The 27,727-nt window shown below is 39.6% G+C and overlaps 4 protein-coding genes across 6 annotated transcripts; 3 read left to right on the top strand and 1 right to left on the bottom strand.

Moving 5' to 3' along the window:
• Positions 1 to 4,361: 4,361 nt before the first annotated feature.
• On the top strand, positions 4,362 to 7,105 carry fibina (fin bud initiation factor a). The gene has a single exon (XM_074632703.1). It carries the CDS (start codon positions 4,481 to 4,483, stop codon positions 5,108 to 5,110), a length of 630 nt encoding a protein of 209 aa, XP_074488804.1. The 5' UTR covers positions 4,362 to 4,480; the 3' UTR covers positions 5,111 to 7,105.
• Positions 7,106 to 10,741: 3,636 nt separating this feature from the next.
• On the bottom strand, positions 10,742 to 13,298 carry tmem276a (transmembrane protein 276a). Its single transcript, XM_074632697.1, has 4 exons — positions 12,587 to 13,298; positions 12,052 to 12,165; positions 11,810 to 11,947; positions 10,742 to 11,645 (listed from the first exon to the last, which is right to left on the bottom strand). The coding sequence occupies exons 1-4, from the start codon at positions 12,996 to 12,998 to the stop codon at positions 11,398 to 11,400; spliced, it is 912 nt and encodes a 303-aa protein (XP_074488798.1). The 5' UTR covers positions 12,999 to 13,298; the 3' UTR covers positions 10,742 to 11,397.
• Positions 13,299 to 14,802: 1,504 nt separating this feature from the next.
• On the top strand, positions 14,803 to 17,733 carry spi1a (Spi-1 proto-oncogene a). Of its 2 annotated transcripts, none has more exons than XM_074632702.1 (5): positions 14,803 to 15,010; positions 15,445 to 15,535; positions 15,615 to 15,799; positions 16,868 to 17,000; positions 17,137 to 17,733. In XM_074632702.1, the coding sequence occupies exons 1-5, from the start codon at positions 14,984 to 14,986 to the stop codon at positions 17,445 to 17,447; spliced, it is 747 nt and encodes a 248-aa protein (XP_074488803.1). In that variant the 5' UTR covers positions 14,803 to 14,983; the 3' UTR covers positions 17,448 to 17,733. The 2 variants fall into 2 exon arrangements, with proteins under 2 accessions (XP_074488803.1, XP_074488801.1); XM_074632700.1 differs by having other exon boundaries at positions 14,805 to 15,010; positions 16,835 to 17,000.
• Positions 17,734 to 19,289: 1,556 nt separating this feature from the next.
• Positions 19,290 to 26,632, top strand: LOC141766116 (protein regulator of cytokinesis 1-like). Of its 2 annotated transcripts, none has more exons than XM_074632664.1 (14): positions 19,290 to 19,455; positions 20,682 to 20,814; positions 20,914 to 21,036; positions 21,338 to 21,571; positions 21,658 to 21,828; positions 22,264 to 22,413; positions 22,535 to 22,682; positions 22,781 to 22,917; positions 23,012 to 23,107; positions 23,410 to 23,556; positions 23,654 to 23,764; positions 23,891 to 23,998; positions 24,734 to 24,837; positions 26,152 to 26,632. In XM_074632664.1, the coding sequence occupies exons 1-14, from the start codon at positions 19,445 to 19,447 to the stop codon at positions 26,183 to 26,185; spliced, it is 1,707 nt and encodes a 568-aa protein (XP_074488765.1). In that variant the 5' UTR covers positions 19,290 to 19,444; the 3' UTR covers positions 26,186 to 26,632. The 2 variants fall into 2 exon arrangements, with proteins under 2 accessions (XP_074488765.1, XP_074488764.1); XM_074632663.1 differs by having other exon boundaries at positions 19,291 to 19,455; positions 24,734 to 24,904.
• The last annotated feature ends 1,095 nt before the right edge of the window (positions 26,633 to 27,727 follow it).

Raw genomic sequence — 27,727 nt, 5'->3', positions numbered from 1 at the left:
ATCATGATGTTTTGTTTTTACTAAACTTAACCAATTAGTTTTGTTGAAATTTGTTGTGTTTTGTTTTGCTTCTATTTATAATGTGTTTAAAAGTGTGACCCTTCTCCGGGAAGAAATACTTTTACCTCGAAAAATAATTGAGAAAGCAGTTTAGTTGTATGGGAATGTAATTTTGTTGGTTTTGCAAAGGTAGTTGGGTGGAAATACTCAAATGGAGGGCGGTGTTTTCTAATGAGCCTGCATGTGACATAAGAAGGGGAGCCAAATCTGAATGGCTTGTTTAATCACATGTTTTCTGATCTAGGAAACCCACAAAAGAACTGCCTGGGTTGTCTTATTTCACGGTTTGTGGGTTGGTAGGCACTCCAGATACCCACATGTATGTGCACAAGCACTGAACAAGTGAGTTTTTCATGATATGTCCCCTTTAATTATCACATGATATTTTCCTGCGTAGAAATATTGGCTGCCAAACTGCTCATTTGACAAAACTGACACATCTCTTGAATATAATCATGTAGTTACAGCAAAACCTAAGGCCACGCAGACATGCCATCTAATCCTCCACAATTTGCATTTAGCTGATAAGTGGCACTACAGCAACGTGATACATTTAAATGGGGCTTTACTCGCTTGAAATTCTTAAAAATTCATCCTTGCACAAGTTCCAGACAGGATTTATGGCAACTATTCTCCAAGAATTATAACCACCATCAGCCAAGGATGACTGTAGATTTCATTACAGTATCAAAACATAGTAAATTATTAAAATTAAAACAGGATTATGCAGAGGATTGTGCTCTGTGGGTGTTTTAAAATGGATTATTCTTCATTAGTAAAAGGTAGATTCCTCTAGGACCTTGATTTAATGAAGGGCTACATAAACAAACCTTGCTAATAACTGACTAAAAACTTGTCTGAAGTGCAGTGAGGTCATTAAAAGTCGCTGTGAGACTGTGAGTCAGCTGCCTGTCACTGCAGCCTCCCACTCAGCCTGCCGGCCTTCGACCCTCCTGCTCCCTCACATCAGCACTGTGAGGAAACACGTTACCACCATCTGAAAGGCATCTGTCCAAACTGCAGCCTTCAGGCCTCCGTACAAACACACACACACACAGACACAACATTATACAGTAGAGGATCAACAAGAACATCCCTCTGAACTCCACTAAATTATATTTGTTGTCACATCTGTTGCTACATCTGGTCGAGGCAGCTTTGCCCTGCAGTGCCCCGCTCTGCTTTTGGCGAGCCGGTCAGTTTACTCTATTGCTGTTTATGTTGAGAGACGCTGTATTTATTCAGGTGTGTTACTGAAGGAGAAACAGAGCAAGGCTGCATGCCGGGAAGAAGCCTCAGGCTGTCTTAGCTTGTATCCTTCATTCAACAGCAGAACAACAGCGGGATTCAAACAAACACAATGATCTACTGACCAAAAGTTAATGTTGTTAAATACAAAACATGTGCATTTACAAGGTTTCATAAGCTTGTTCTAAAAGTACAATTACAAAATATTTCCACAACTTCATACTGAATATTGACGGCACTATTGTGGTGCAGCAGAGACAACTTCTAGATATCACTGACTCTTTAACACTCCTATCATCCTTGGGGTTAATTTGCTTCGCCTTCTTCCTGAGGGACCCCGAGGCGTTCCCAGGCCAGACGAGATATCTCTCCGTTCAATGTTTAGCGTCTCTAAATAAGTGCTTGACATTATTTTTTTTACTTCATATTAAATGACTTTTCCTAATTTAATGGGGACAACATAAAATTAACATGATGATGTGTTTTCAGTGTCAAAAACAGAGGACATATGAACATTTTTAACACATTTGTTTAGGTTGTTTTGACTGATATTGAAGTCACTATCACATGCAAATGTCTAATTTTTCGGGCTCTAACCTTCCATAACCATACTTGTAGTATAATATAATATATATATAGTTCATGTGAGGACATACAGACTTATAGCCATTGCTTTAAAATCTCTCATGAACTGTTGGGTCATGACTCAAACTTATACGATATCAGCTTCAGTTCAACAGGTATAATAATACATAAAAGGACTATAATCAATATTTTATATTAACAATAGATCAAATGCTAATGTGAAAGGGGTCGTTATTAGTGACAAACCTTCAGAGAGTTTTCACTTGACACGTCTCTCAGCTCATTGGTTTGTTTGTCTGACCCTGAACTTTACTGTTTAGGTTCAGTCTGCTGCTCTAATCAGCATCACAGCTGTTCTCAGTGAAAAAGCTTACTTTAAACCCTACTGTACACGACCTGCTCAACACTAAACCACAGACAGACACATTTAGTGACTATAGCTGGTGAACATAGTGGAGCTTTTAGCAGCTAAAGAGACAGATATTTCACCTCCTCAATGATCTGATTAATCCACTAAACTCTCCTGTCGTTTTAATATCATTAATAATTGGTGTCATTAATAATATCAATAAGAGCTGCACTTCATTTAGCTGCTGTCTCACTGACGCACTCAAATGAAACAGAGCCATCGTTAACAGTATTCATTACACCTGTGCTTTCTCTGCTGTGACATTCAAAATGTCTGCCCTGAAAAAGGCCCATTTCACCGGTTCCCTCCTCAGCTATCTGTATCTGCCCTTTAGCACTTGTTTCCTGACAGATTGTGCCCTGTAGCCATATTGTTTTAGCTCTGTTGTCTTGTATCTGCCTTCCTGTTTTTCTTTCTTTTTTTTTTTGAGTCTTTGATCCCAGCAAGTGTTTGGACTTCTGCCAGCGTGATCTCTTGGCTGCCTGTATCCTGTATCCTATTGACAAGGTAAATCCTGCTTTGATCCTTCTGCTGCCGTCTGAGGAGTCTCTCAATCCAGAAAGCATGTAGAATATTAAATACTACAAATATGATCAAATGTATTTGATTTTCCATTCTATTTAGTTTATAATTAAATCAGATGCTTCATATATCCCAAAACTTCTGTTTGTCTTTATATAATCTCTACCATGTTGTGTAGCAACACAAACAAAGCCCCCCTGCGGCTCCAAACAGCGTATGGAACGTGAATATATGAATCAAATCCAGCCCTGCGTGTGTTTACAGCCAGCCATATGTTTCCAGTTTGTGTGAGTTTTGCTAACATGCTGAGAGCCTATCTGAGACCACCCTGTGATGATGTAATTACCCAAAACAGGATGTGCAGTAGAGGGGATCGTAGCCCAGGGGACTCTCCCTCCGTGCAGTAATGTAATCACCTGCAGTGAAGTCATCACAGTGAGCTCTAACTACACTCAGTCAACCATAGACTGGGAGTCCAATAGAAAAGCATCAATTACAGCAAGAGTTCCACTCTGGTGAAATTCACTTGTTAAAAGTTGCATATTTGAAAACGTATTCCTCCTATACCTGTGTACTGTTTGCTCTTTTATTGCAGGTATAGCTTTTTTGGCTTGCAAGATTTGTTAGAAACTAAATTAACTGATCTGATTTCCTTTTGAAAATATCAATTTGTTTATTTAAAGGTTCTCTATATGATATCCAGATCATTAATATAGCAGCAAACAACTATTTGCTATGTAAAGATATAGAGGAGTAATGTCTACCTGAGCAGAGAATGAAGTCACTCTCCCTCTGTGTGTCTTGTAATCTGAGCTTCTCTCTGCTTTGTTGACACAGCAGAACACTAGGATCAGCATTGATTCATGGAGAGACCTTCGTCTGGTCAGCTAACATCACTGCCAAGCAGGTGAAATATAGAGTGATATTGTGGTTTTAGCTGACGTGTGTCGCCTCACTGTTTTGAGCGATGCTCGTTCATGTCTATGTAGAGCGAGCACAAGCGCAAGCCCGAAGCTGACTTTTGTTGACTTAACGGCCACAGGTGTCGCTGTTAACAAGCATTTCTGAAAGTTACAAACAGTCCCTTTAATTATTTGTCTATGTAAAAATGTTATCAATAAGATCTTTAAACACTGTCTAAGTAAAACAACTCCTTATCTGTGTAAAACAACTCCTTTTCTCACAGTCCCTGTTGTAGATTTCTATATAATCACATTGTAATAATCTCCTGCAGTGCACTCTTCTGCAGACTTTGTGTGACTCTGTATAACCAGTGCCTCTTCTTGCAAGAATAAAATAAAACAAAGACATTTCATCTGTTTGAGATCCTTATTTCAACGTTCATCAGGTCTCATCTCGGAATATTGACAGAATTTCCATTACAACACTTGCACACAATTTCTGCTCAAATACATCCTATAATATGAGGTAATAACAAACAGTGCAAAACAATATTATGGGCATATTGTGATTGGTCAGAGTGGTTGGAGTGAGTAACCAGGGGGGGGTCCTGGTTACTCACTCCAACCACTCTGACTAGAAACAGGCGGTCTGCTCCTTTAACTTGACGGGGGGCTGCATGTGTAACATGAGTCCGGATGAATATTGTGCTGCCGGTGCAGAAGCTGCTCGTCAGAGAGAAGAGAGAAGAGAGACATGATGGATCCCGTCCCGCTGCTGCTCCTCATAGTCTCCTCTTCTCGGCTCTGCTCGGCGGTCTACACCGGACCGCTCCAACCTGAGATCTCCAACGGATCCTTCCATCACTTCTTCGTCCCGGACGGAGACTACGACGAGACGGAGGACCCGGAGGACTGCCAGATGCTGTTCAGGTTCTCCGACGTGTATCCGTGCGGAGCCTCCGAGGAGAGGGACTCCGTGGTGAGAGACGACTTCATCATCACCAAGCTGCAGGCGGAGGACGCGGCGCGGCTGCTGGAGGGCGTCGGACGGACCGTGACGAGCGACCTGGACGGAGAGGACAGCTACGGGGAGTTCCTCCAGAGGGAGATCTCACAGATAGGAGAGGCGTTCTCCAGCGTGGACAAGTCTCTGCTGGAGCTGGAGGTGAAGTTCAAACAGAGTCAAGAGAGTGAGCTGAGAGAGGAGCAAGTGTTGAACGGATACGTGATGAAGCAAGTGAGTGACGTCAGGGCATCTCTGAGGACAACTACAGACATCTCTGTGGGACTGAAGGACAAACACGAGCTGCTGTCTCTCATCATCCGCAGTCATGGGACCAGACTGAGCCGCCTGAAGACAGAGTATCTCAATGTTGGCTCATAGTGGGGCTTATTCAAAGCTTAGTGTGAGTGAGTGTGTGTGAGTGTGTGTTCTTGTAATTACCACATTATGGGGACATCCATCTGTTTACACAGTCACGTACTGGGGACCTCAGACGTCATGGGGACAAAAAATGAGGTCCCCATAACGGAAAGCCTTTAAAACGAATGCAGGAGTCATTCTGTTTGTGTGAGTGTGTGTTTGTGTGAGTGTGTGTTTGTGTGAGAGTTGAGACCCTCCAGTTCAACAAACAACTGGAAAGCTAATTGTGGCTTATTATGAATATCCTTCCTGAATATCTGAATATCTCTGACCTTTGGCTATCCACCCCATTCCTTGGACTTGTGTCATTAAAGGAGCTTCTAACATAAACATCAAGACATTCCTCTGAGTCAGGAGGGAAAAAAGGAAATGTGAAATTGTCTCCATGGTGCCACCTCCGAGGAAGTTTTATTCAGAAGAAGAGTATGAAAATAAAAGCCCTCCACGTGGATTCATCAGCCTTTGAATCAATATTATCATTTTTTGTCTTAAATTATGTTGTTTATACAATTGTAGGTTATTGCTGATTAAATAAATACTTATTATTCATCACATATCTTAATTTTCCCTTTTTACCTGTGAGCAAGACAACATATGTTTCAGTGACTTTAACAATTAAAGGGACAGTGTGTAGGATTTGGCGACGTCGAGTGGTGTGGTTGCAGATTGCAACCAACAGAGTACCGCTCCGCTCACTCCTCGCTTTCCAAGAACGGCTACGTGATGAAGCAATTGAGTGACATCCGGGGATCTCTGAGGGCAACGACAGACATCTCTGTGGGACTGAAAGATAAACACAAGCTGCTGTCTCTCATCATCCGCATAATAGACTGAGCTGCCTGGAGACAGAGTATTTCAATGTTGGCTCATAGTGGTGGCTTATTCAAAGCTTAATGTGTGTGTGTGGGTATTGAGTGTGTGTGAGTTGAGACCCTACAGTTCAACAAACAACTGGAAAGTTAATTGTGGCTTATATGAATATCCTTCCTTGAATATCTCAGACCTTTGGCTATCCCCCCATTCCTTGGACGTGTGTCATTAAAGGAGCTTCTAATATAAACATCAAGACATTCGTCTGAGTCAGGAGGGAAAAAGGAAATGGGAAATTATGTCTCCATGGAGCCCTCTGTGCCACCTCTGAGGAAATTTTATTCAGAGTATGAAAATAAAAGCCCTCCATGTGGATTCATCAGCCTTGAATCAATATACATTTTTGTCTTAAATTTTGTTGTTTATACAATTGTAGGTTATGCTGATTAAATAAATGCGTATTATTCATCACATATCTTAATTTTCACTTTTACCTGTGAGCAAGACAACATATGTTTCAGTCTCTTTAACAATTAAAGGGACAGTGTGTAGGATTTGGCGGCATCGAGTGGTGTGGTTGCAGATTGCAACCAACTGAGTACCCCTCCGCTCACTCCTCCCTTTCCAAGAATTCGCTCAGAGGCCATCCTTACCATAATAACACTACTTTAGGAGCAACGGATGTCCGACGGTGGCTGGCGGTACCACGGTTTTACACTCTGTGGCTCACGTTACCGCAGTTTCACAAGTTTGTCGTAGAACTACGGTGGCCTTCAGGTAACGTAAAAAGGGGAAAGTCTCTCTCTCTAGAGCCAGTGTTTGGTTTGTCCGTTCAGGCTACTGTAGAAACATGGCGGAGCAACATGGCGGACTCAGTGAAGAGGACCCGCTCCCTATGTAGATATGAAGGGCTCATTCTAAGGTAACAAAAACACAACAATTCTTAGTTTCAGGTGATTATACACCAATGAAAACATAGTTATGAATATTATATTCCTTTTCTGCTAATATCTAATATCCCCTGAAATGTTACACATTGTTCCTTTAAGGATTTTGATGCCAAAAAGTTTTTCATGTCATATTCATCATCTCTATCCTTTGAAGTTTGAGGTTTACATAAACAATAAAAACCTTTTGAAATCTGAACTTTTGGATTTTCGGCACTCATGTCTTTACGTCACCGTGTTTGTTGTTGCTACTACGAGTGGCAGACTCGACTGTCCCATCAAGTGGCCTTGGTTAATTGGCGTCTCAAGTCTGTCATTGCCTCCCACTTCCATCTGGAAGTCATCAACTCCAGCATGAAAGCATGTTTGTCCAAAAAGCGACCACTGTCGTCATTATCTACCCTTTTGGTCTTTCATGATCTATAAAATTTGTGGTTTATATGAGATGTCTTTGTGTTGAAATTCTGAGTGGTTTTGGATGAAGTCATTTTACTAAAAATAGACTTATAAATGACACACAGCTTGTTTAAATCTTTTAAGAAATATTCTCTCTTGCTCCTCTGCTGTGTCGACATATAACATCTTATTTCAGAGTCACTGTTTATGGGAGGGGAGTTGTTTTGAACTCCTGAAAGGCATTAACTCTACCCTGCAGGGTCACACACAAACTGTCGGCCTGTTTTAATTTGCAGTGCCTTTAATTTAATATTTTGAATGCCTTTGGAAGAAATCTGTGTATTTTCTGTCTTTAACTACCGTTTTAAACTCTCGTCTGCAACAACCACAAAGTAACTGCCATAAGGGTGCCCACTTTTTACAGAGATCATGTCTGTGCAGATGTGCAGGAGCCAGATTGGCTGCCATGGACGCAACTGGGTGTGATTTCCTCTGTCTGGTTTTCCTCACAGTCCAGCTTCCCCAGAGGGACCCCCTTTTTAAAAACAGCTTTCTGTAGCTCAGCGCAGTGCGGGCCAACCCCGTCAAAAAACCTCCATGTGCAGAGAAACCCTATATGTCTGTATGGCTCTTAATTTCCAGGGGTACTGCACAGGGCTTGCAAGATTTGATTAAAGATTTGGTTAAAATTTCCACTGTGTAAGTAAAAGGTGGAGCAGCTCACGAAACCTCTCACAGACAACCCGCCCGTCTGACTTAATTTGTCTTTTTTGGCTCAAATCATTAATTCCACCTATAGAAAATATTTTTCTGTAGACTGGTTTCATGTCCCTGATGCTAAGAAAGAGGAAGGCCTGAGCGTCAAGCACGCTGTTAGAAGAGTGTATTCTCCTCACTGACAAGTTTTAAGGACAAACAAAAGAGAGGTCAGGAATGCAGAGCGGAGTTGACCGAGAACACACTGATCCCTCTCTGTGCGGAGCACAAAGCCCCAGAACCACATGCCTCTTGTGTTATTATTAAAAAGATGAGAGCTATTTGAATACTACAGCTGCTACTAGTCCTATCATTATTATCACTGCTATGAATACTACTCTGTATTACTACAACCACTAATAGTATTACCAATAGTAGGAGTCCTTGTTTGAAAGAAAAACAAACTGGCCACTGCTCATGCTCTAAAGGGATAGTTTTGAAATGGGGGTGTATGAGATACTTATCCATATGCAGTGCATTACCTACAGTAGATGACGGTCGGCACGCCCCCAGTTTGGAGAAACAAACAGGAGTTACCGACACTGGAGCAAAGCAACAGTGCTGTGGATGGGAACTGCAGAAAAAAGTATTTTAGCCACCTAAAAGAAAGGCCCACCTAAAAAAAAATGTATATCCGCTAAAGTGTACTCTATATTTAGAATATTTTATCTATACTGTTTTTGTCATCAAAGCCTGCTGGCTTTGGAGAGAGCATAGATAAGTTTCAGTTCAGTTCCCCGTCAGAAAGGGCTGTCTGACAGCAAGGTAAAGTGGTGAAAATATTGTAAATATAGTATGCATTTTAACTGATATTGTTTTTTGTTTCTTTTAGGGGAGCCTTTCTTTTAGGTGGCTAAAATAAGTTTTTCTGCCGTCACCGTCCACACCAGTGCATTGCTTTGCTCCAGTGCCGGTAACTCCTGTCTGCTTCTCCAAACTGGGGGCGTGCCGACCGTCATCTACTGTAGGTAATACACTGACTATGGATAAGTACCTCATACAACCCAAACTATCACTTTGGGTGCTTTTGACTGGGGTCCCCCATGCAGGACCCCAATACATTGGTTTATTTAAAACACTAATTAAGACAGAAACAGAAAACAATGATATGAAGTCATTAGGAACAAATTGATTGACAAAGTCGTGAAAAATTGGAATGATGGAATAAAGCACCTGTAATACAGAGGCAGACTGAGGGGCAGGGGTGACAAAAATAAAAAGGGCACCAGCTGTACACGGCAACGTGCATAAAGTTTTCAGCCTAGCACTGCATCACGCTTTCTCACATTTAAGGCCAGCCTAGAGGGCACTTTATCACCTTTTCTTCATTTAAGGGCACCCACTGTTTCATGTTTTTTTCCACTGGAATGGCATCCTACAAGGCACTTTATTACATTTTCTCTTCTGGAAGGGCACCCTAGAGGGCACTTTATCATGTTTTATCTACCATAGGGGCATCCAAGAGGGCACTTTTGCTGCTATTGTCTCTGGGGTCTGCGGGTACCCCAGTTGGTAGGATTAAGGTGAAACTAGCTTATGTGGAGAAGTTAGACAGTTTATTAAATTTCTTTTTAATGCTGTAGGCACATATAGGATATGTAGGATTTTCCCCTCATTAAACACACGGTGCAGGTGTTCTGTGTCACTGTTACCAGAGAGAGTTCAGTGCAATGCAGTTGATATGTAAATACATGTTACTGCAAGTACTTCCTTTTATTTACATATCAATTTTCATTTTAATGGATTATTACAGGGTGGTATTGATACTTTACTCGAGTAAAGAACTAGCTCTTCCCCCTCTGCAGTTTATGCAAGTCATTCATGAGCAGTAAACCAGAGGGAATAACTGCTGTACTGTGCTAAAACAATTATATCATGGTTTAATTTCAAAACTGTTCATCTTTCAGCTTGTCAGAATGTGCTGATCATTTTATCACAGTAATTTTCTGCGTTTATGATTACAGCACATAATTCATTCTATCGTCTAACAGTCTCCAGTGGCCAATATGGTTTTAACCAACAACGGGGATTTTTTTTCAAGGCTGCAGCTGCACATAATAATTTTGTGAAGATAATAAATATAATTTGAGCAACACAATAGTAAAGAGCTGATGCGAAGGAGCAGAGAAACCTCAGGAAGCAAGGAATTGAATTAGAGGTCAGAAAGATTTAATTTGTCATAAAAGCCGTGGTAAAGTAATTACAGCTCACAGTGGCCAGTATGCATGTCAATGAAAAAAAACGTAGTAATAGTCATCAATCATAATAGGAGTTTGTGCTGTTAATGAGTAATTGTGAGTTAATGTTGTAGTTATCTGGATATCATTTATTTCATAATTGGTGTATATTAAAGGAGCTTTTATTTCATTGTAATGCAGGCACTTCACTTTTTCTGTTCTACTTTATTCAATTGTTTTATTTTTGTCAATCAGTTTGGTCACTGACTCAAGTTTTGGTCGCTGACATTTGCACGTTTAAGTGTTCAGAAGTGGTCGAATAAAACCGACTCCTTGTATAACACTAAGATAAACATACAGAGTTGCTGTTTAAAATCAATGCTGTTGAAGTGTTGACTCCATTAGTAGACTTTTCTGCTGACATACCAGTGAACTCATGCATAATGCAAGAGAAAAGACGACCACAAAGAAGCTGATATGACGTCTGCTACACAGGAAGAAAAAAATAGTTTTGCAAGGCTGTTTTATTTTTCAAAAATATTTTGATGGCGGTAAGACCTTAAGAACAACAAAACATTTCCCTCAAACACAGTTTGGTCTTAATGTTCATATTTTTCCTTGAATAAACACAAATGCATCTGCATACATACAATTCAAAAAGTACACGTACATATCTTGTTTTGAATGGGTACATAATGATACACAGTTGCCCTTTTGAAATGTGACGGTACACATCCATAGTTTGACCTTTGATACAGATTTTTAAAGTTGTGCTATTGATTATCTGCCAGTGTTTCTTTTTCTCTTTTTTCTTCTCAAACTAGCAGATTTTACAGGAAGAAAATGTGTATAACTATTCTTCCTCTTGAGGAGCAAGCAATTAACACTGAACAGTTCATTCATAAAGAGGGACGGGGACAAAAAAGCACCAGAGGACCTGAAACCGTCTTCAGTCAGATGTCACCTCTTTTCTCATATTCATGTGAGCGAGAGCCAGTGTCTTGTGCTTTGTGAAGGCTCTCTCTGCTCTGAGTCCTGTGCTTTTGTGAAGGCTCTCTCTGCTCTCTGAGTCCCTGGGTATAAACTGTCTGTGCAGCACACAGGGCTGTGCTCGTCACTGTTTCAGGATGAGACAGGTGTCTGTTAAATGTGCGGCGGCCTGTCACACGCAGCCGTTCTCCTGCCTGGGCTTGTGCACCACGGGGGTGTGTGGAGGGTAGAGAGAAGGAGCCAGCGTGCACAGGAAGCCGGCAAGCAACGTCAGGCCCAATCCGCCCCAAGCACAAAACATGGACCATCCATAGCCGTGACTGATGTCCTCTGGTATTCCAAACATGTATCGAGGATAGCGGGACAGTTCAAAGTTGATCCCAGCCACACATGTGCAGAGGGAGATGATGCAGCAGGTCCCTGCCAGAGAGGAAGAATGAAAAAAACAAGTCAGGCACAACACAGCAAATCCATTTTCATCTCCTCTGATGCATCATTTCATCACTCTCTCATTAACAAAGAGCCTTACTGCCCCTCTGTGGTGATCCAGGGGTAGTGCTCTTTTTATGTCCATCACATCTTACCTCCCATGAGAAAGAGAAGTCCAGCCACATACTGCATCAGATCATGCTCCTTGAGGCAGCCCAGCACGCCTATGATCCAGCCGAACAGGATGATGGAGATGGCCATGCCTACGAAACTGGCAGTCATCCTCTGGAGGTCTGCAAAAACAACACAAGTGACTGTGTTTGTTGCCAAGTTTCCCTATTCATCACATTATGAAAAGGCATTTTTTTTATTTTTGTGGAGGGTGGGGGTAACTCACGGAGCGCGTGCCACTCATCCTGCCTTATTGTCTTCGTCAGATTGATTGGCAGATTTCTGGGCAGCACTGATGATGAGTAGTAGTATTTTATTGGTGTGCAGCGCGTAACCAATCCTGTGGATGTAAACAACACAAAGAGGATGTCACAAAAAGCACTGAGATCAGATGGAAGAGGATATATCACAAGGCTCACCTCCCCATCCCCAAAAAATACATCCAACCCTCTTCCTCCACCACCACCCACCCATCCACCCATCCACCCACATCATTGTGGAGTTATTGTACGCATCTCGAGGCTTCTGTTACTACAGCTTGCCCTTTTTTTGTGCTGGAAAACAACACAGCAGGTCGATTGTAACTGTACTCCGCGTTATACTGCGTATAGGCCTCGAGGGTCGCTGCGCAGCATCAGCACCATCACCATCACCATGGATAATAACACATTCCTGCACAGCATCTACTCAGAGCATCACACACACACACACACACACACACAAATGCAAAATAGCACAAATGCAAAATATGATCCCCAAACCTTTAAAGATCAAATCCTCTATCTCCAAGTCAAATCCCCATCGGTGGCACTTTTTCCACAGTCCTGTGATGGTGGAGTTGAACTGCCGGCTGCAGAGCGACTCCATGGCCGGAGCAGGAGACATGAAGTGCCGCTTAGCGCGCCGCAGCAGCAGCGGTGTCTCTCCGCTCCTCCTCATCATCGCAGCCACATTATTGCTCTCCTTGGGCAACATGCGAAGTGGAAGGTTGTTGCTGGAGATGTAAATGTAGCCGGGGTCCTTTCTTTTGTTTGCATAATTCTTGCAGCGCTCCCGGTGTCTCCTCGCGTCAGTCTCGTACCAGTTGTCAGTGCTGATGGCCACAGCGATGAGTCCCAGCGCGCAAAATGCCAAAAAGAGACCTGCCACGGTTAAAGTCCTCATAGCAGCCATGTTCCATGCGTGTGTCTCTCTCCACGGGACAGTGGGACTCCTCTCCTCTCCTCTCCTGGATGCTGCTGCTGCTGCTGCTGTTGTCAGTGTTTGAGGAGGAATTCAGCAATAAATGTGAAACGCAGATGAATCCTTAAAGCCCTCATTTCTTAAATTTGTCAACCATCGCCAGAATAAGCCAAATTCCTAGGCAGAGGATAAATAAATTTTGGCCTCGATGAGCTATTTTGGTTGTCTCCTCTCTGCCTCTGAACTCAGTCTAGCCTAGATACTGGTCAGTCCAACACTTCTTTCTATCCAGTAGATGGAGACAGAGCAAATAATCTGAGAGCACATCAAGCCCCACATCAAGCCCCAGGCCTGCACTTACACAGTATAGATCATGATATGAGAGAGTTTGAAACTGTCATTCCTCTAGTAATTAGAAGAAGTATACCCTCTCTCAGGTTTTTATATTTTCTATCATCCTGGCTGCTGTTGTCTAAAGTTGTGAAACACAGACCATATTTCATGTATATGTTTTTATGTTTTTTTTATTTTTTCCCACTCACAATGTTGTTTGGTTATGATTTCCCAGAAGTCTTTATAGATATTTAAATCAATATCCTCCTCACAAACACTAACCATACACTTCCACGTAACACACAATCACATACACACACACGCGTCTTTTTTGATATATTTACTGTATTGTTATTGTTGTTATTATATATATCTTGTCCTAATTGTTATATATATAGTATATTATATAGCCCAGTTGTTTTTTTGCCTCTTCCTGCACTGTATATTATTAATTTTTGTTATGTTGTATAGTCTTAAATTGTGCAAAACAAATAAACAAATATTAAACCCCACAGAAGGCTCCATTTCTGTCTGCTTTAGGGGAAACGGTTGCATCACATCCAACAGATATGTGGTAACTTTCCATCCTGAACAGGGCCAAACATATCAAACAATGTTCATTGTAGGATTTTGAGAGAAGTCATAAAAAAATCATACATAGAAAAAACAAAAAGAAAATGTCAAAGTGTTTGTTTAGCCACATGTTAAACAGCAACACATATGATTCAAGTTATACTGTAGCTAATAATGTCTGACATCTATAGCAGGAATATTACAACACAAACACGTTACAGGGACACAGTGGCTCCGGACATTTCGGTCATGTTTTCACAGGTTTCATTCTCATGGTCAATACTTCCTCTATTGAAACCTAATGGCAAACTAAAGAGGAACAAGCTCTATTCCAAAACTTCATTTTTGGTTTCGGCTCCTGTGTGCAGCAACTCTTACAGAAATTCCTACCTTACATGGGGATTTGTTGTGATTGATATACTAAGAAAACAAGTTAATCATATTTTCCTGCACACAGGAAGCCTCATTTGTGTTGAAATAAATAACAATATCCTTTTATTTGAGTTTTTTTAAGGTCACATCACTGCAGAACTTGAACTGACGAGGGGGGAAGTTGAAGCACATTGAATATGTGTGTGTTAACAATGAAGTCTATTTTAACAGTTTGACTGTTTGCAAAAATATCTTTAGAGGATTTATAGGTGACTATGTTTTGTATGGTTTAAGGAAAAAAATAACTTTTAAACAGCACAATACCTGCTGCTTTTACCATTTCTCTGGACCATAACGAAAATATTTTGAATAATTATAGATATACTGTAACTGCTACTCTAAAAGCAGGTATCATTATGAATCCTTGTAAAATTATATCTCTTAAATAAGCAGGAAATGCATGTAAATATGATTGGCTCATGCTGTACATGACACTCAAGCCATCAGGAACTAGCTGATCATATGAATTTTGTCAACTGGATGACATGAACGCAGACTGCAGGCTATAGGGTCCGGCTTGTTGCTCATTTTCAGTTCCCATTTGTCTAGTGAGGTCGACGTTGCGTGTTTCAGTGAAGCAACAAGTTAACCTTCATCACAAGCTTCAAGAACCAAGACTCTCATGCTGCCTTGTTTACATGATGGACGGATATGTCATATCACCTGTAAGTGCTGCTGCTTTATTGTTTCATGTCTGGTCTTTCATCAAAGTTTGTGACATTGAGAGGATACTTTTCTGTTTATTAAATGTTTTTCTATAGCTGTTTTCTAAAAGAAATAGGGTTTCTAGTATTTAATTTATTGATTAACATCTGAGAAAAAGAGGAAGGCTTACTTTGGGAGTTGTGTTTAAGGACTTGTGAATTTGCTTTTGTAACCCTCAACATACAGTAAACCCATCCTATGCACTTGTGTATTTCCACTGGTGTTACTTTATTCTATTCAGTCTTTATGTTCTATTAAAAGCAATACAAATAAAGTTAAATAAAACTGTTTCAAGTTTAACAACCAAAGGTTATATTTGACTTCATTTTGTGAGGACAAAGAGACTCAAACTTTTACTTTCTCTGTGACAAAATCTATTTTTTCCTCTCCAAAGGCGTCAGAGGAAATCCTTCCAAATGAACCAGAGACTTATCGACCACCTGCAGAGCTGTACCCCTATCTCACTGTGGGGGAGATTTATGAAGGTGAGAAGACTGGATTTAATCACTGAAAAGTGCACAAATCACTACACGACTGGGTGCCTCACCTTCTGTCACATTTCAGATCACAGGTGGGCTTACCACTCGGAGCGTGTCCAGCCAACAGACTTTGAGAATTCTCCAGTGAATCATCTCATAGAGCTTCAGCCTGTGTCTCCTCAACAACTGGTGCAACCGTACCGCTTCAGCAGCGAGTCTCTGCCCCTCCACCTGGACCCACCACTCGTTCCTCTCTCTGTGTCACCACAAGTGAGTTCATGTAATGAATAATGAAGAGACATAATATACTTGACATGTTGTAAAGAATGCATATTGATGAGGAAATGTTCAGTTCCCTAAATTTAATTCCAGGTCAGTTTTGAATGTGATCTCATAATTAACATGCAGTACTGTTTTGTACTGAGGAAAAAACATTATGTCAAGCATTACTAAATTATGTGATTCACATAAGTCATATTACTCACCGTAATTCCACAGAGTGAAGAGTCATTCACCCACTGGAGTCAAGTTATAACAGGAGCTAAAGCACAAAGAAAAACTAGGGTTTTGTTATTTCTTTATACTTAATTTTTAGTTAAGTTTGGTACAAATCACACATCGTTTTGCCTTTTTAAGTGAAAATTATTGCAAATTAAAATGTTAACAAGGGTTGCAAGGGTTATTTAGTCCATACAATGTCAGAAAACTGTGCAAAGTGCCCATAACTATTTTCCAGAGTCCAAGTTGACTCATTCAAACTGTCAAAAACTCAAAGATATTCAGTTTACTATCATAGAAGACAAAAAAAATAAGTAAAAATTCACAATTAAAAAGCTGGAACTAGGGAATTTGGGGGATTTTTACTTGTTAATATACATAAATGTGTGGATATACATGCTCCAGAATTGAATACTATAGGTCAAGAACAGAAAGGGTTCTTTGGACTAAATCTATTGCTGCCATCGTGATAACAACACAATATATATTTTAGGAATTACTTTGAAGAAAACATCATGGATTTAGATCATTTGAAATAAAAGAAACAACAACAATTTAATCTCTACAAATATAGTACCTACATGATGTGGACAGTTGGGGACATTTTCACTGAAATGTCAACTATATCACGTGTCCTTGCAGAGCACTGAAATCTATTTTGGCAGAGTCACTTCCTCTTTTAGCACAATGGCAGCGTTTAAGAGAAAATGTCCGATGGTGGATAATTGCAAAACAAAAGAAAATTGCAGCTCTATCACGCCTCTGTGTAAACTTGAGCCATGACATGCTTTAAAATTCTCCCAAAAGATCCCATATTACAACCCATCCCTGTGCTACCAGTACCAAGCCTCTGCCTCGCCCAGACATTACTACTCAGAGGAGGAGCAAAGAGGAATCAGTCCTCCGCTCGAGGTATCAGAAGGGGAGGATGAACTTGATGACCACAACCACTCTTCCTTCAGGAAAGACACTAGTGAGTATTTCCAATGCAAATTTTCTACTGATATCAAGTCCTAATGTACTGAAAGGTATATACACACATAAAGCCTGGGGAAACTCATAACTGCCAGACTAAATTGCTTGACCAAGTCCCATATTTTCCAATCCAGGTAACAAGAAGAAAATCCGCTTGTACCAGTTCCTCCTGGACTTGCTAAGAAACGGTGACATGAGTGACAGTATCTGGTGGGTGGACCAGGAAAAGGGCATCTTTCAATTCTCCACGAAACACAAAGAAGTTCTGGCCAGCCACTGGGGTCATCAGAAAGGCAACCGCAAAAAGATGACCTACCAAAAAATGGCCCGAGCTCTGAGGAACTATGGGAAATCTGGAGAGATTAAAAAAGTAAAGAAGAAGCTAACCTACCAGTTCAGTGAGGAAGTGCTGAAGAACATGTATTTACGCCAGTATCCTCGCTGATGAGGGAACAAAGGTTATCTTTCATTACACTGAAATCACCAATTCACTTCGTTTTTCTACCAAGTTCTCTTACATATTTATTTGTGATGCCAGTGTACATCATGGTATTTGCCTCTATATAAACATCTTCATTTCAGACTCAAATTGAGTTAAATTTGTGTTAGTGTACAAGGATTAAGGATGATTAAACATCAGAGACAGCTGTAAAACAACACAAAATGTTTGTTTTTTACATGATCTTTTAGTCATAAATGTGTGTAAATAAATAATATGTTCTATTCTCAAATTACTCAAATTAAATGAATCCATATTTACAAGCACAACACATGTTCTTGCCCACAGTGGATGTGTGTATATTCCATAGACTGTATATAAAGATGGACGACATGACAGCTCGCCAAGAGTTAAGTCCACAAACAGGATCCCTGCGGAAGGTGTTGCAGGATGCAGACTGTGTTGACTGCATCATCCACTGAACTGTTAGCCCTGTAGACAAACTGCAGGGGGTCCAGCAGGTGTCCTGTGATGTCCTTCAGGTGGGTCAACACCAGTCTATCAAAGGATTTCATGACCATAGACGTCAGGGCCCGTAGTTATTTAATCACACCTAACCTTAAACCTGCAGTAGGCAGAATATTTTTGGCATCATTGGGCAAAAATTCCATAATAACCTTTCAGCATATTGTAATTCACGTGTTCTGAGAGATATCTAGACTTCTGCACCTCCTCATGGCTCTGTTTTCAGGCTTTGGAAAATCTAGCCCGTGACGGGAGACTTTGGCCAATCACAGGTCATTTCAGAGAGAGAGCGTTACTATTGGCTGTTCATTCATCGGAGGCAGCTGTCAATCTCTTGCGAACTCCGATCAAACGGTCAAACTAGAGAGCACTGATCAAATATGAATACATATTCTGTTACTGAAGTCTCTACACTGGCTGCCTGTCTCTCAGAGAATTGATTTCAAAATACGGCTGCTGGTTTACAAAGCACTAAATGGTTTAGGGCCAAAATACATTTCTGATCAACTGCTGTGTTATGAACCATCCAGACCTCTCAGGTCATCTGGATCAGGTCTGCTTAGTGTCCCCAGAGTCAGAACTAAACATGCAGAAGCAGCATTCAGTTTTTATGCACCAAATATCTGGAACAAGCTCCCAGAAACCTGCAGGACCGCTCCAACTCTCACTTCTTTTAAAACAAAGCTTAAAACTTTCCTGTTTGCGGGTGCCTTTTATTCTGACACTGCACTATAACTTTTACTCTTTTGAGTTTTATGCAATTTTAGCTTGTTTTTATTTTCTAATCTTTAATGTTTTTATGTTTTTATAACTGTTTTAATTATTTCTTAATGTTCTTTTGCGTTTTGTCGCAATGTTCTTGAATGTTTCTGTAAAGCACTTTGAATTGCCCTGTTGTTGAAATGTGCTATACAAATAAAGCTGCCTTGCCTTGCCTTGCCTACTGTAATGCCTATTTCTCCCCTCAAATGTTTTCTGAAACATCTTGTAGTGAACTGTCTGGCTACAAATCAAAATCAAGGCAAGATTAAAAAGAATAAGATAAAATAAAGTAGAATAAATTTAAATAGGTAGATAGAAGTAAAAGAATGATGGCTAAAAGGATGGTGTTTAATAGGGTGATGGATAAAAAGATGTTTTAAAAGAGAATAATGCATAAAAAGGATGATGTGGTTGTATGTGGTGTGTGGACTGTAGCTGGATATTCAATATCTGTAGTTCAAAAAGGAAAACAGAGTTATTTGAAACGTTTAAGCCCCGCCCCCCAGAAACAACTTCCGGCGACGTCACAATTAAATCAGCCAATCAGAGCGCAGAGTTTTGTTTCGGTGCAGATTTGAAAACCCGTTGAGTCTTCTAACGACCGGGCAGCCAGACAACCGACACACCGATATTAACCGGGTTATAAGCGGAAACACGGCTTCTTTTGCGTTAAGGAATATTGTTTTTAATACATTGTAGAAGTCTGCGGTGGCAACATGAGAGTGAGGTTAGTAACTTTTTAATTAATTGGAGCCTCAATTGTTAACAAACGTTGTTTCCTGATTAGCCTGTTAGCTTCCATAAAGCTAGCTGCTGTTAGCTCCTGTTAGCACTCTGCTGGCGTCACGTCGTGACGGAGCAGCCTGTCTGTTTCTGCTGCAATGGGTAATGTTGAATGGTAATCACGTTTAGTGTTGATCTCATGGCACTCAGCTAGTGTTATTTAACGTTATGCTACAATACAGCGTCGGGTAGCTATCTAATGTTAGCTTGCTCAGTGTATTGAAAGGGTTGTGGCATCTAACGTGAGCTCTCTGCTGCTAACACACTCTGATATCTGATGTTAAATTACTCTCTAGGGCTGACGTGAATACTGGGTTTACTAGTGACGGGTGTTTATTTTTATTTTATTTTTTTTTATTTAACCATGTTAGTCCCATTGACTTTTTTTTCTCATAAAATTCTGACTTTATTCTGTAAATCTCAGATGTTTTTTCACTCAATGTGGCCCTAATACTCTTTAGTACATTTGCACTTCACTGCATTAGATTTATATACTATATACTTAGACTATAAACTATGTTACCTTCATCACAATGACCAAATGTTTTGCGGCTCCAGACAGATTTTTCTTTTGTTGTTGTTTGCCTAAAATGTCTCTTTTGATAGTAAAGGTTGCTGACCTCGGATGATTAAATGTGAAGATCAAAGATAGTGATTCTTCCCTACTACATCCTTACTTGGAGTTGAAACTGGCAGCAAAGATCTCCAAGAGGGTCATATGTTAGGCTATAACACTACACTATAACCAAACATAACATGTATCTTATTTTTATTTATTTTTTAAACCTTTATTTAACCAGGTTAGTCCCATTGAGATTAAGAACCTCTATTTCCAAGGGAGACCTGGCCAAGACTGTCAGCAGCAAGAACACAAAGTTGCAGACACAAATGGAGATAAAATACAATTCACAAACACTAAAAGCACTAAAATTTGCATTAAAAGAGAACTAACTATGGACAAATGGGGGGACAAAAAGGAACTTTTCTGGGAGTCAGCTGTACAACAAGGGGGCTAAAAACATTGGCATACCATAGAGTTTGCTTCTAAAGCCTTCATTTTATATTTAAACATATTTAATGATGAGTTAATGAAAATATTTAATGATGAGTTAATGATGAGTTTTAAACTAACACTGACCCACTCGCACTATTTATTGCTTTTCTCTCCAGTGAAGTACACGCAGCAGAGTCTTGTGCCTACCTCAACAGAGCACAGGTCAGGCTGCAGGATATTTGGGATGAAATCGGGATTCCAGAGGAACAGCGTGTACAGAGAACCAATGATGTTCACAAGCACATTAAGGTGAGTCAGGCACATCGATTTAGATTAGATCTAAAGTCAGGTTGTTGACCTAACAGAGCTAACACAAATTGACACGTATTGGTTTCTCTTGTCCTGCAGGGTCTGCTGGACCTAATGATTGCAGAAGAAGAGGCGCTCAAGAAGAGATTAATGAAAAGCATACAGTCATGTATTAAGGAACTTAATAATTTGTGCAGTGAACTTCAGCTGCCCCCCTTTGAGGTACGTTTAGGAATATGTGGTTGTTTTCGTATACCTTTTCAAAACGGACAACAAGGACCTTCATCAGGACATTAAATGTCCTGATAAAGGTCCTTGTTGACCGAAGCGTTGACTAATAAAGCAGAGAAAAGTGTGTGCGGGAGCAAGTAATTTTTTTGAAAAGTACATATTGGAGGGGATCCACTCCCAGCACCACAAACAATTTTGAGAATGTGCATGTTTTCCTCTCCTTGATGTTTTCTTATACCTGTCTGGGAAAATTCCTAATATGTTTGGACTAACTTTTTGGATTTCTGTGAAGGAGGAAGATGGCTGCACCATGTTGCAAATGGAGAAGAATAGCCGCACACGTCTAGAGGTGATGAAGGGGCACAAGAAGCAAAGAATGGAAGAGCTTAGGGGCCTCCTTGGCAAAGACCGTGAGCTGTGTGATATTATGTGCACTACCCCATTTTGCATTGACCAGGACTCCGTCCCATCACTGAAGCAACTTGAGTCATATCATGCCTACCTGGATGATCTGACCAAAGAGAAGGTGTTACTGACGTTCTGCTTTTCTTTATTACTTAGTCACTTTTCTTATTAGGGTTGTAAGTAAGTTAACTGCTCTTGACATTTCAGGAACGTCGTCATGATGAATTTGTAAGCGTCAAAAAGGAGATCATTGTATGCATGGACGATCTGGAGCAGCACCCAGAGACCAGCTTCGAGAGCGATGTGATGTGTGAGGATGAGGAGGCATTTTGTCTGTCTAGTGACAACATTGCTGCTCTTAAACTGCTCCTCAGTCAGGTGATTTTGTAATATTTGCATCTTGATGTTTATTTCGATGCTATGATTTAAAGCTGAAGTAGGTAGAATTGGAGCAAATATGATTTTTAAAAAAAGTTATTTTTATAAAACGGTCACTATGTCTTGACAATAAAGCATGAGACAGGTAATCTGAAGAAAAAATTAGAGCCGAGCTGGAGCCTTGTCGTTTCTGAGCAGCTGTCAATCACTCGCAAACTCAGATCAAATGATCAAACTATGCAGCGCTGATCAAATGTGAATCAATGTTCTGTTACTGTAATGCCTATTTCTTACCTCAAATGTTTTCCTAAACATCTTGTACTGTTTAGCTGTAAAATCAGAAAGTTTATGACCTGGCAGCCATGTTGAGGAGTTGAGTCAACAATATCATGTTTCATATTATAATGGATGCATGATTTTTATGCCTCCTTCCAGTTACAAGAACGCAAGGCTGAGAATGAGCTCTGTTGTTCAGCTTTCCGCACTAAGATCCAGGAGCTGTGGGAAAGACTTCAGATTCCCCAAGAGGAGAGGGAAGCCCTCTCTGAGCATATGGTCAAGTCAAAGAAGAGTAACATGGAGGCAGTAAGAAATCTACCTTCTGTGGTCATTTAGATTGACAAGTGATTTCAGACAATGCACTGGTGTGTTGTGTCACCAAACACCTACATATCAAGTTTTAATAATGTGCAATCTGTCTTTCCAGCTCCAGGCTGAGGTCCAGCGTCTAGAGTTGCTGAAATTGCAGAGCATGAAAACTGTCATTGAGGCCATCAGAGCTGAGATTGCCCTTCTCTGGGAGAGATGCTTCTACAGCGAAGAACAGCAGCTAGCTTTTGTTCCATATCATGATGGTGAATATCTGTTGTATAATGACGGTGCCCTTACACCGAATATATGCTGTTGATTGTCACAAAGAGTGTAGGTCTCAATGCACGTTTTATTTCCCCAGATGATTTCACTCAAGAGCTTCTGGACCTGCACGAGGCAGAGGTCAGGACCCTGAAGAATTGTTACGAGGGCCACAAAGAACTCTTTGATGGAGTCACAAAATGGCAGGAGAACTGGACCTTGTATTTGGAACTTGACGTAAGTACAATCCTCATGAATTTAGTGGGGAAGCATTTAAAACACATATCTTGGTGTGGTAACGTGTGGACTTATGGACCACTCTCCATCTCAGAAAAAGGCCAATGACCCCGCAAGGTTCAACAACAGAGGTGGGAACCTTCTGAAAGAAGAGAAGCAGAGAGCTGACCTGCAGAAAAGTTTGCCTAAGGTGAGAAAATGTTTATTGACATGTTCTGTGTTTTCAGTAAATACACAGACAGAACTGCTATATAAGCAATTTTCCTCCAGTAAGGAAAGCTGTTAATGGGGATTAAAAAAACAAACATATAAGAGGAGAGGGGAAACAGCTGTGAGGTTCTTGGTGCATTTCTGATTTTGGCCAACAGATGGGGATGTTGAAACAATAATTATCTCAGTCAGTAGTAGGGAATATTAGAAATTTAGTCCACTGTCAATGGTAAATTTGAACACAGTCAACAAGGTAAAATTCGTGTTTCATGTTTCTTCCAGCTTGAGAAAAGCCTTAAAGCCCAAATCGATGTTTGGGAGCAGGAGCATGGCCAGGAATTCCTGGTCAATGGACAGAAATTTCTTGAGTACGTGCAGCAGCAGTGGGATCACCACCACGCTGAAAAGGAGAAAGAGAAACTGGAGAGGGTGTGTTATTACTTTAATTTAAAAACTACACTAATTCTTAAATTTCCCTGTCACAAAACGATTATTAATGTGACTACATTCTTTTTGTTTGAATTAGCAAATGAAGAAAACCAAACAGATGCAGGAGGAAATGTTGTATGGAACTTCAATGAGAACACCGTCTAAAAGACGGATAGCAGGGTCTGCCACACCTGGAAAAGTAAGAAAGGTAAGATGGTGCTGCAGTTTTATTAGATTTATTGTATTTGATTATTGCATGCACAGTGTGACTGTCTGTACCTGGTTGAATTAATATATTTAAAGGTTGACCCACTTTTTTCATCTGTCCACTTAGCTCAACGGCACCACGACCATCTCCACTCCTAACAGCTTCCTTAGTTCAGGCCTCGGTGGAACCATGTGCCTGTCCTCCATCCAGAAACCACCTTCATCTGCCAGCAAGGTATGCTCACTGTTGTCCTTTTGACTCATCTCACCGACAAAATTCACATTATGTTTTTGACGGCCTATTTTTTTTAGTAATGTGCTTTCTTCTGCGGTTATTTACAACAGTCTGATGCTGATTGCACAAAATCTGATATGCTCTGTGAAATTGTGTAATTGACTTGACAGCTCGCAGCATCACTTCATTTAGAGACTGCAGCAGGGTGTGCTGCGCTGGCTCTCTGTATATTCACTTATCTCATGCGCACAAATTAATCAAAACGTGGGAAGGGTTTAATTGAATTGATTGAGCAAATTTTATCTTTTGCTCACAAATTTGTAAAATATCTATCTATCTATCTATATCCTTTTCTCTATGGCCACTCCCGTGCTCCGTACTATACTATGACATTTTGTAAGACATTTTATGGCATACTGCTCACCTTAATGATTAAATGGTGCTCGTCAGTTTGTGAATAAGAGAATCCATCTGTCGATTGTATATGATGCTTAATGGTGTAAATGAAGCGCTGGAAAATTCTACCAAAAACTTGTAGACTTGGGTCTGGCAACTTTGAAGGAGTGTACGGAGAATGGGTGATGCTATAGTGTTTTTGTTTTCATTGTACAGTACAAATGTGTTTTTTGTACCCTTTTTTCCACCTCATTATGGTCCTATAGTCTGGAATTATGTAAAATGAAAAAGTTGTCCCAAAAAAAGCACATTATCATCACTATTTTGGTCTTGTTATAGGTTCTTGGCCTGCGTACCCCTGGACATGGAAAGACTCCCCGTGCACTTGACCGAAACAAGGAAAACATCTCGCATCTTAGAAACACTCCAAGTGGCACACTAAGGTCTCAGGATACTCAAGATAACACCTTCACCTTTAACTCTGTTGCTGGCTCCTATTCGGACTTTGCGGTAAATGTGGTTTTACATCTGTTTAGTTAGTCCCTAACCACAAAAAGTACACTAAAGTACAATCAAATGAAGGAAAATACTACATTTTCCTGGAAAACATTAGTACAATGAAGTACAACAAACAGAAATATTCTATCTTCAAGTCTGTAGGATTATATAGTTAACATCTGCCATTTGGTATCACTGTTGAGCTAAAACTGAATTTTGGTTAACACCTGTTTGACCTGGACTTGTAAATCCTAGAAATTACATTTTGTAAATCTGAAGTAAGATTTTTTTTCTTTTTGAAAATGTATTTCGATATATTCTTGTATTTTGGCTGCACAATAACAATTTAGGTAATTATCAAACAGCAACTTAAAAGCAACAATGCATACCTTTGCCAAGAGTGCATAATGTTTAGAAACGGATAATCTGCATTACAATTAATTGTGATAGACGAAGCATACATACACCAGATTATTTTTATTCAAGCAGTAAATCATGACAAAATAGTGAAAAAGTTCTAATCCTTTACTGTGAAGCCTTAAAACTACGGATGCACCGATCTGACTTTCAGTCCCGATAGCAATACCTGGGCTTTGTGTATCGGCCGATACCGAGTACCGATCCGATAGTGTTTAATCAATCAGTTGTATGCCTCACTGTGTGGAAGTGACTGGGATCATTCTTTGTGTGTAGGCAACATCGGGTTTGATTAAACATAGCTTTCCTAACTTAAAACGTAAAACAAAATGTAACCAATAGCTACATAGATTTAAATTTACTGAATTGTTATTTATTATTAAAATAATAAACTACACCAGTAACAATGTAAAATGTACAAAGTAAAATCTTCAGGAAATACAATTCAAGTATAAACCTTTTTAATGCAGCAACAAATTGGTCAAAACTTCAACAGGAATTAAAATGCCAGTATATAAATATAGAGTTGAATTTAATAGATCGGCCCCATTGTCACGATATCCGATCCAGCTGTTTGAGTCGGTATCGGCCCTGTTTCTGATCCCGTATCGGTGCATCTGCATTCCTACTTAAAACACCTCCTGAGATACCAAAGACTCAATCACTTGTTTCCTGGGCAACAGTTTAACCTTCCACCACATTACTTTGAAATCTGGATGTCATTACAAAAATTATTTTCCAAAATGAATATATAAATTAGCATTACATATTACCATGCCACAACATTTTGACTCTTTCAATATGAACAAAGATACTGACAGTTTATTTTCACTTTTTTACAGAGAGACCTCTCGAAGGCTTCTAAATCGAACGTGACGCCAGGACTGCTGAACTCCACTGTCGGTCATCAGTGATGGCTCAAAGGAAGTCATCCAGCACAGCAGTACTGTGGTGTAGTTTTCATATAGTGGACTATAGTGGTGTATAATGTAAACTCCTTTCAAAAAAATGTAAATATTTGAACACTTTGAGTCTCTATGATTCTGTTTTCCTAAGTCTTTATTTAAGGTTACTAGTTTTCTCTGCTGTATATATTTTTCTGGCAAGTTAATGAAATTTGTGTCACGGCTGTTGTGGCTTTTATCTGACATTTTTCTTTTAGGGGTACAGCCTTTTAAGTTAAACTTTAACCATATCTAGAGCACTACTTTGTTTTAGTACTGTAGCAGCTTGTGGTTTTATTCCTCCAGCTGGAATGACAGCTAGATTTGCTCTTCAGAGTGCTTTTTTAAAATCAAGCTGTAAATAAACGTTTATGATACCTATTTAGGATCCTGTCATTTTTATTTGTACCTGAATGTTTTCATTCTAGCCCATATGGTTGAGTTGCTGCACAGGTTTTACTCATAGTATAGTATTATTATTTTTACATACTATACCATGAGTTTTAAAATGATTTTGGACATACTATATTATGACTTTTTTTAATTTTTTCGACATACTATAGTATGATTTCTTTCGGCATATTATACTATGACTTTTATAGACATTTCTTTTCATATTTTCAAAATACTATGACTTCAACATGCTATACAAGGACTTTTTAATAATTTTTTCGACATACTATGACTATTTCCGACATAATATACTATGACTTTTTTCGATATAATATACTATGACATTTTAAATTATTTTCAACATACTATACTATGACTATGTTTTTTTTGACATAGTATAGTAGGATTTTTTTCGGCATATTATACTAGGATTTTTTTCGTAATTTTTCCACAAACTATTCTGTCTTTCTTCATTTGAAGTTAGCCCTCAAAGCTCACTGAGTCACATAAGTATCGAACTCACAACCTCCAGTATTCCAACCAGATATACTGTATACCGCCCGCAGCTATTTCACAAGTCAAAACATGGCATGTCAAAAAAAAAAAGTAGAAAAAGTAAAAGTATAATATTTTGTAAAAAGTGATGTCATATGTCGAAAAAAGTGATAGTCATAAAATAGTACTTCCAGAAAAGTGATTTTGAAAAAAGTCAAAGTATAATATGTCGAAAAAAGTAATTGTAGAGTATATCGAAATTTCAACAAAAAAAAAGTCATAGTATAGAATGTGAAAAAGAATAAAAATACTTTTTTAAAGTCATAGAACAGTATGTTGAAACTGTTTTAAAAAGTCATAGTATAGTATGTAAAAAAAAAAATCGTAAATCTGAAGTAAGATTTTCCTTTTTTGAAAATGTATTTCAATATATTTTTGTACTTTGGCTGCACAATAACAATTTAGGTAATTATCAAACACAGCAATTTAAAAGCAACCAAGCATACCTCTGCCAAGACTGCATAATGTTTAGAAACATATAATCTGCATCAAAATTCATAGTGGTAAACAAAGCACACATACAATA

Source organism: Sebastes fasciatus, chromosome 4, assembly GCF_043250625.1.
Source record: "Sebastes fasciatus isolate fSebFas1 chromosome 4, fSebFas1.pri, whole genome shotgun sequence".
Taxonomy (NCBI): domain Eukaryota; kingdom Metazoa; phylum Chordata; class Actinopteri; order Perciformes; family Sebastidae; genus Sebastes; species Sebastes fasciatus.
The sequence above is the reverse complement of the archived record's forward strand: the minus strand, read 5'-3'. Positions and strand labels throughout refer to the sequence as shown.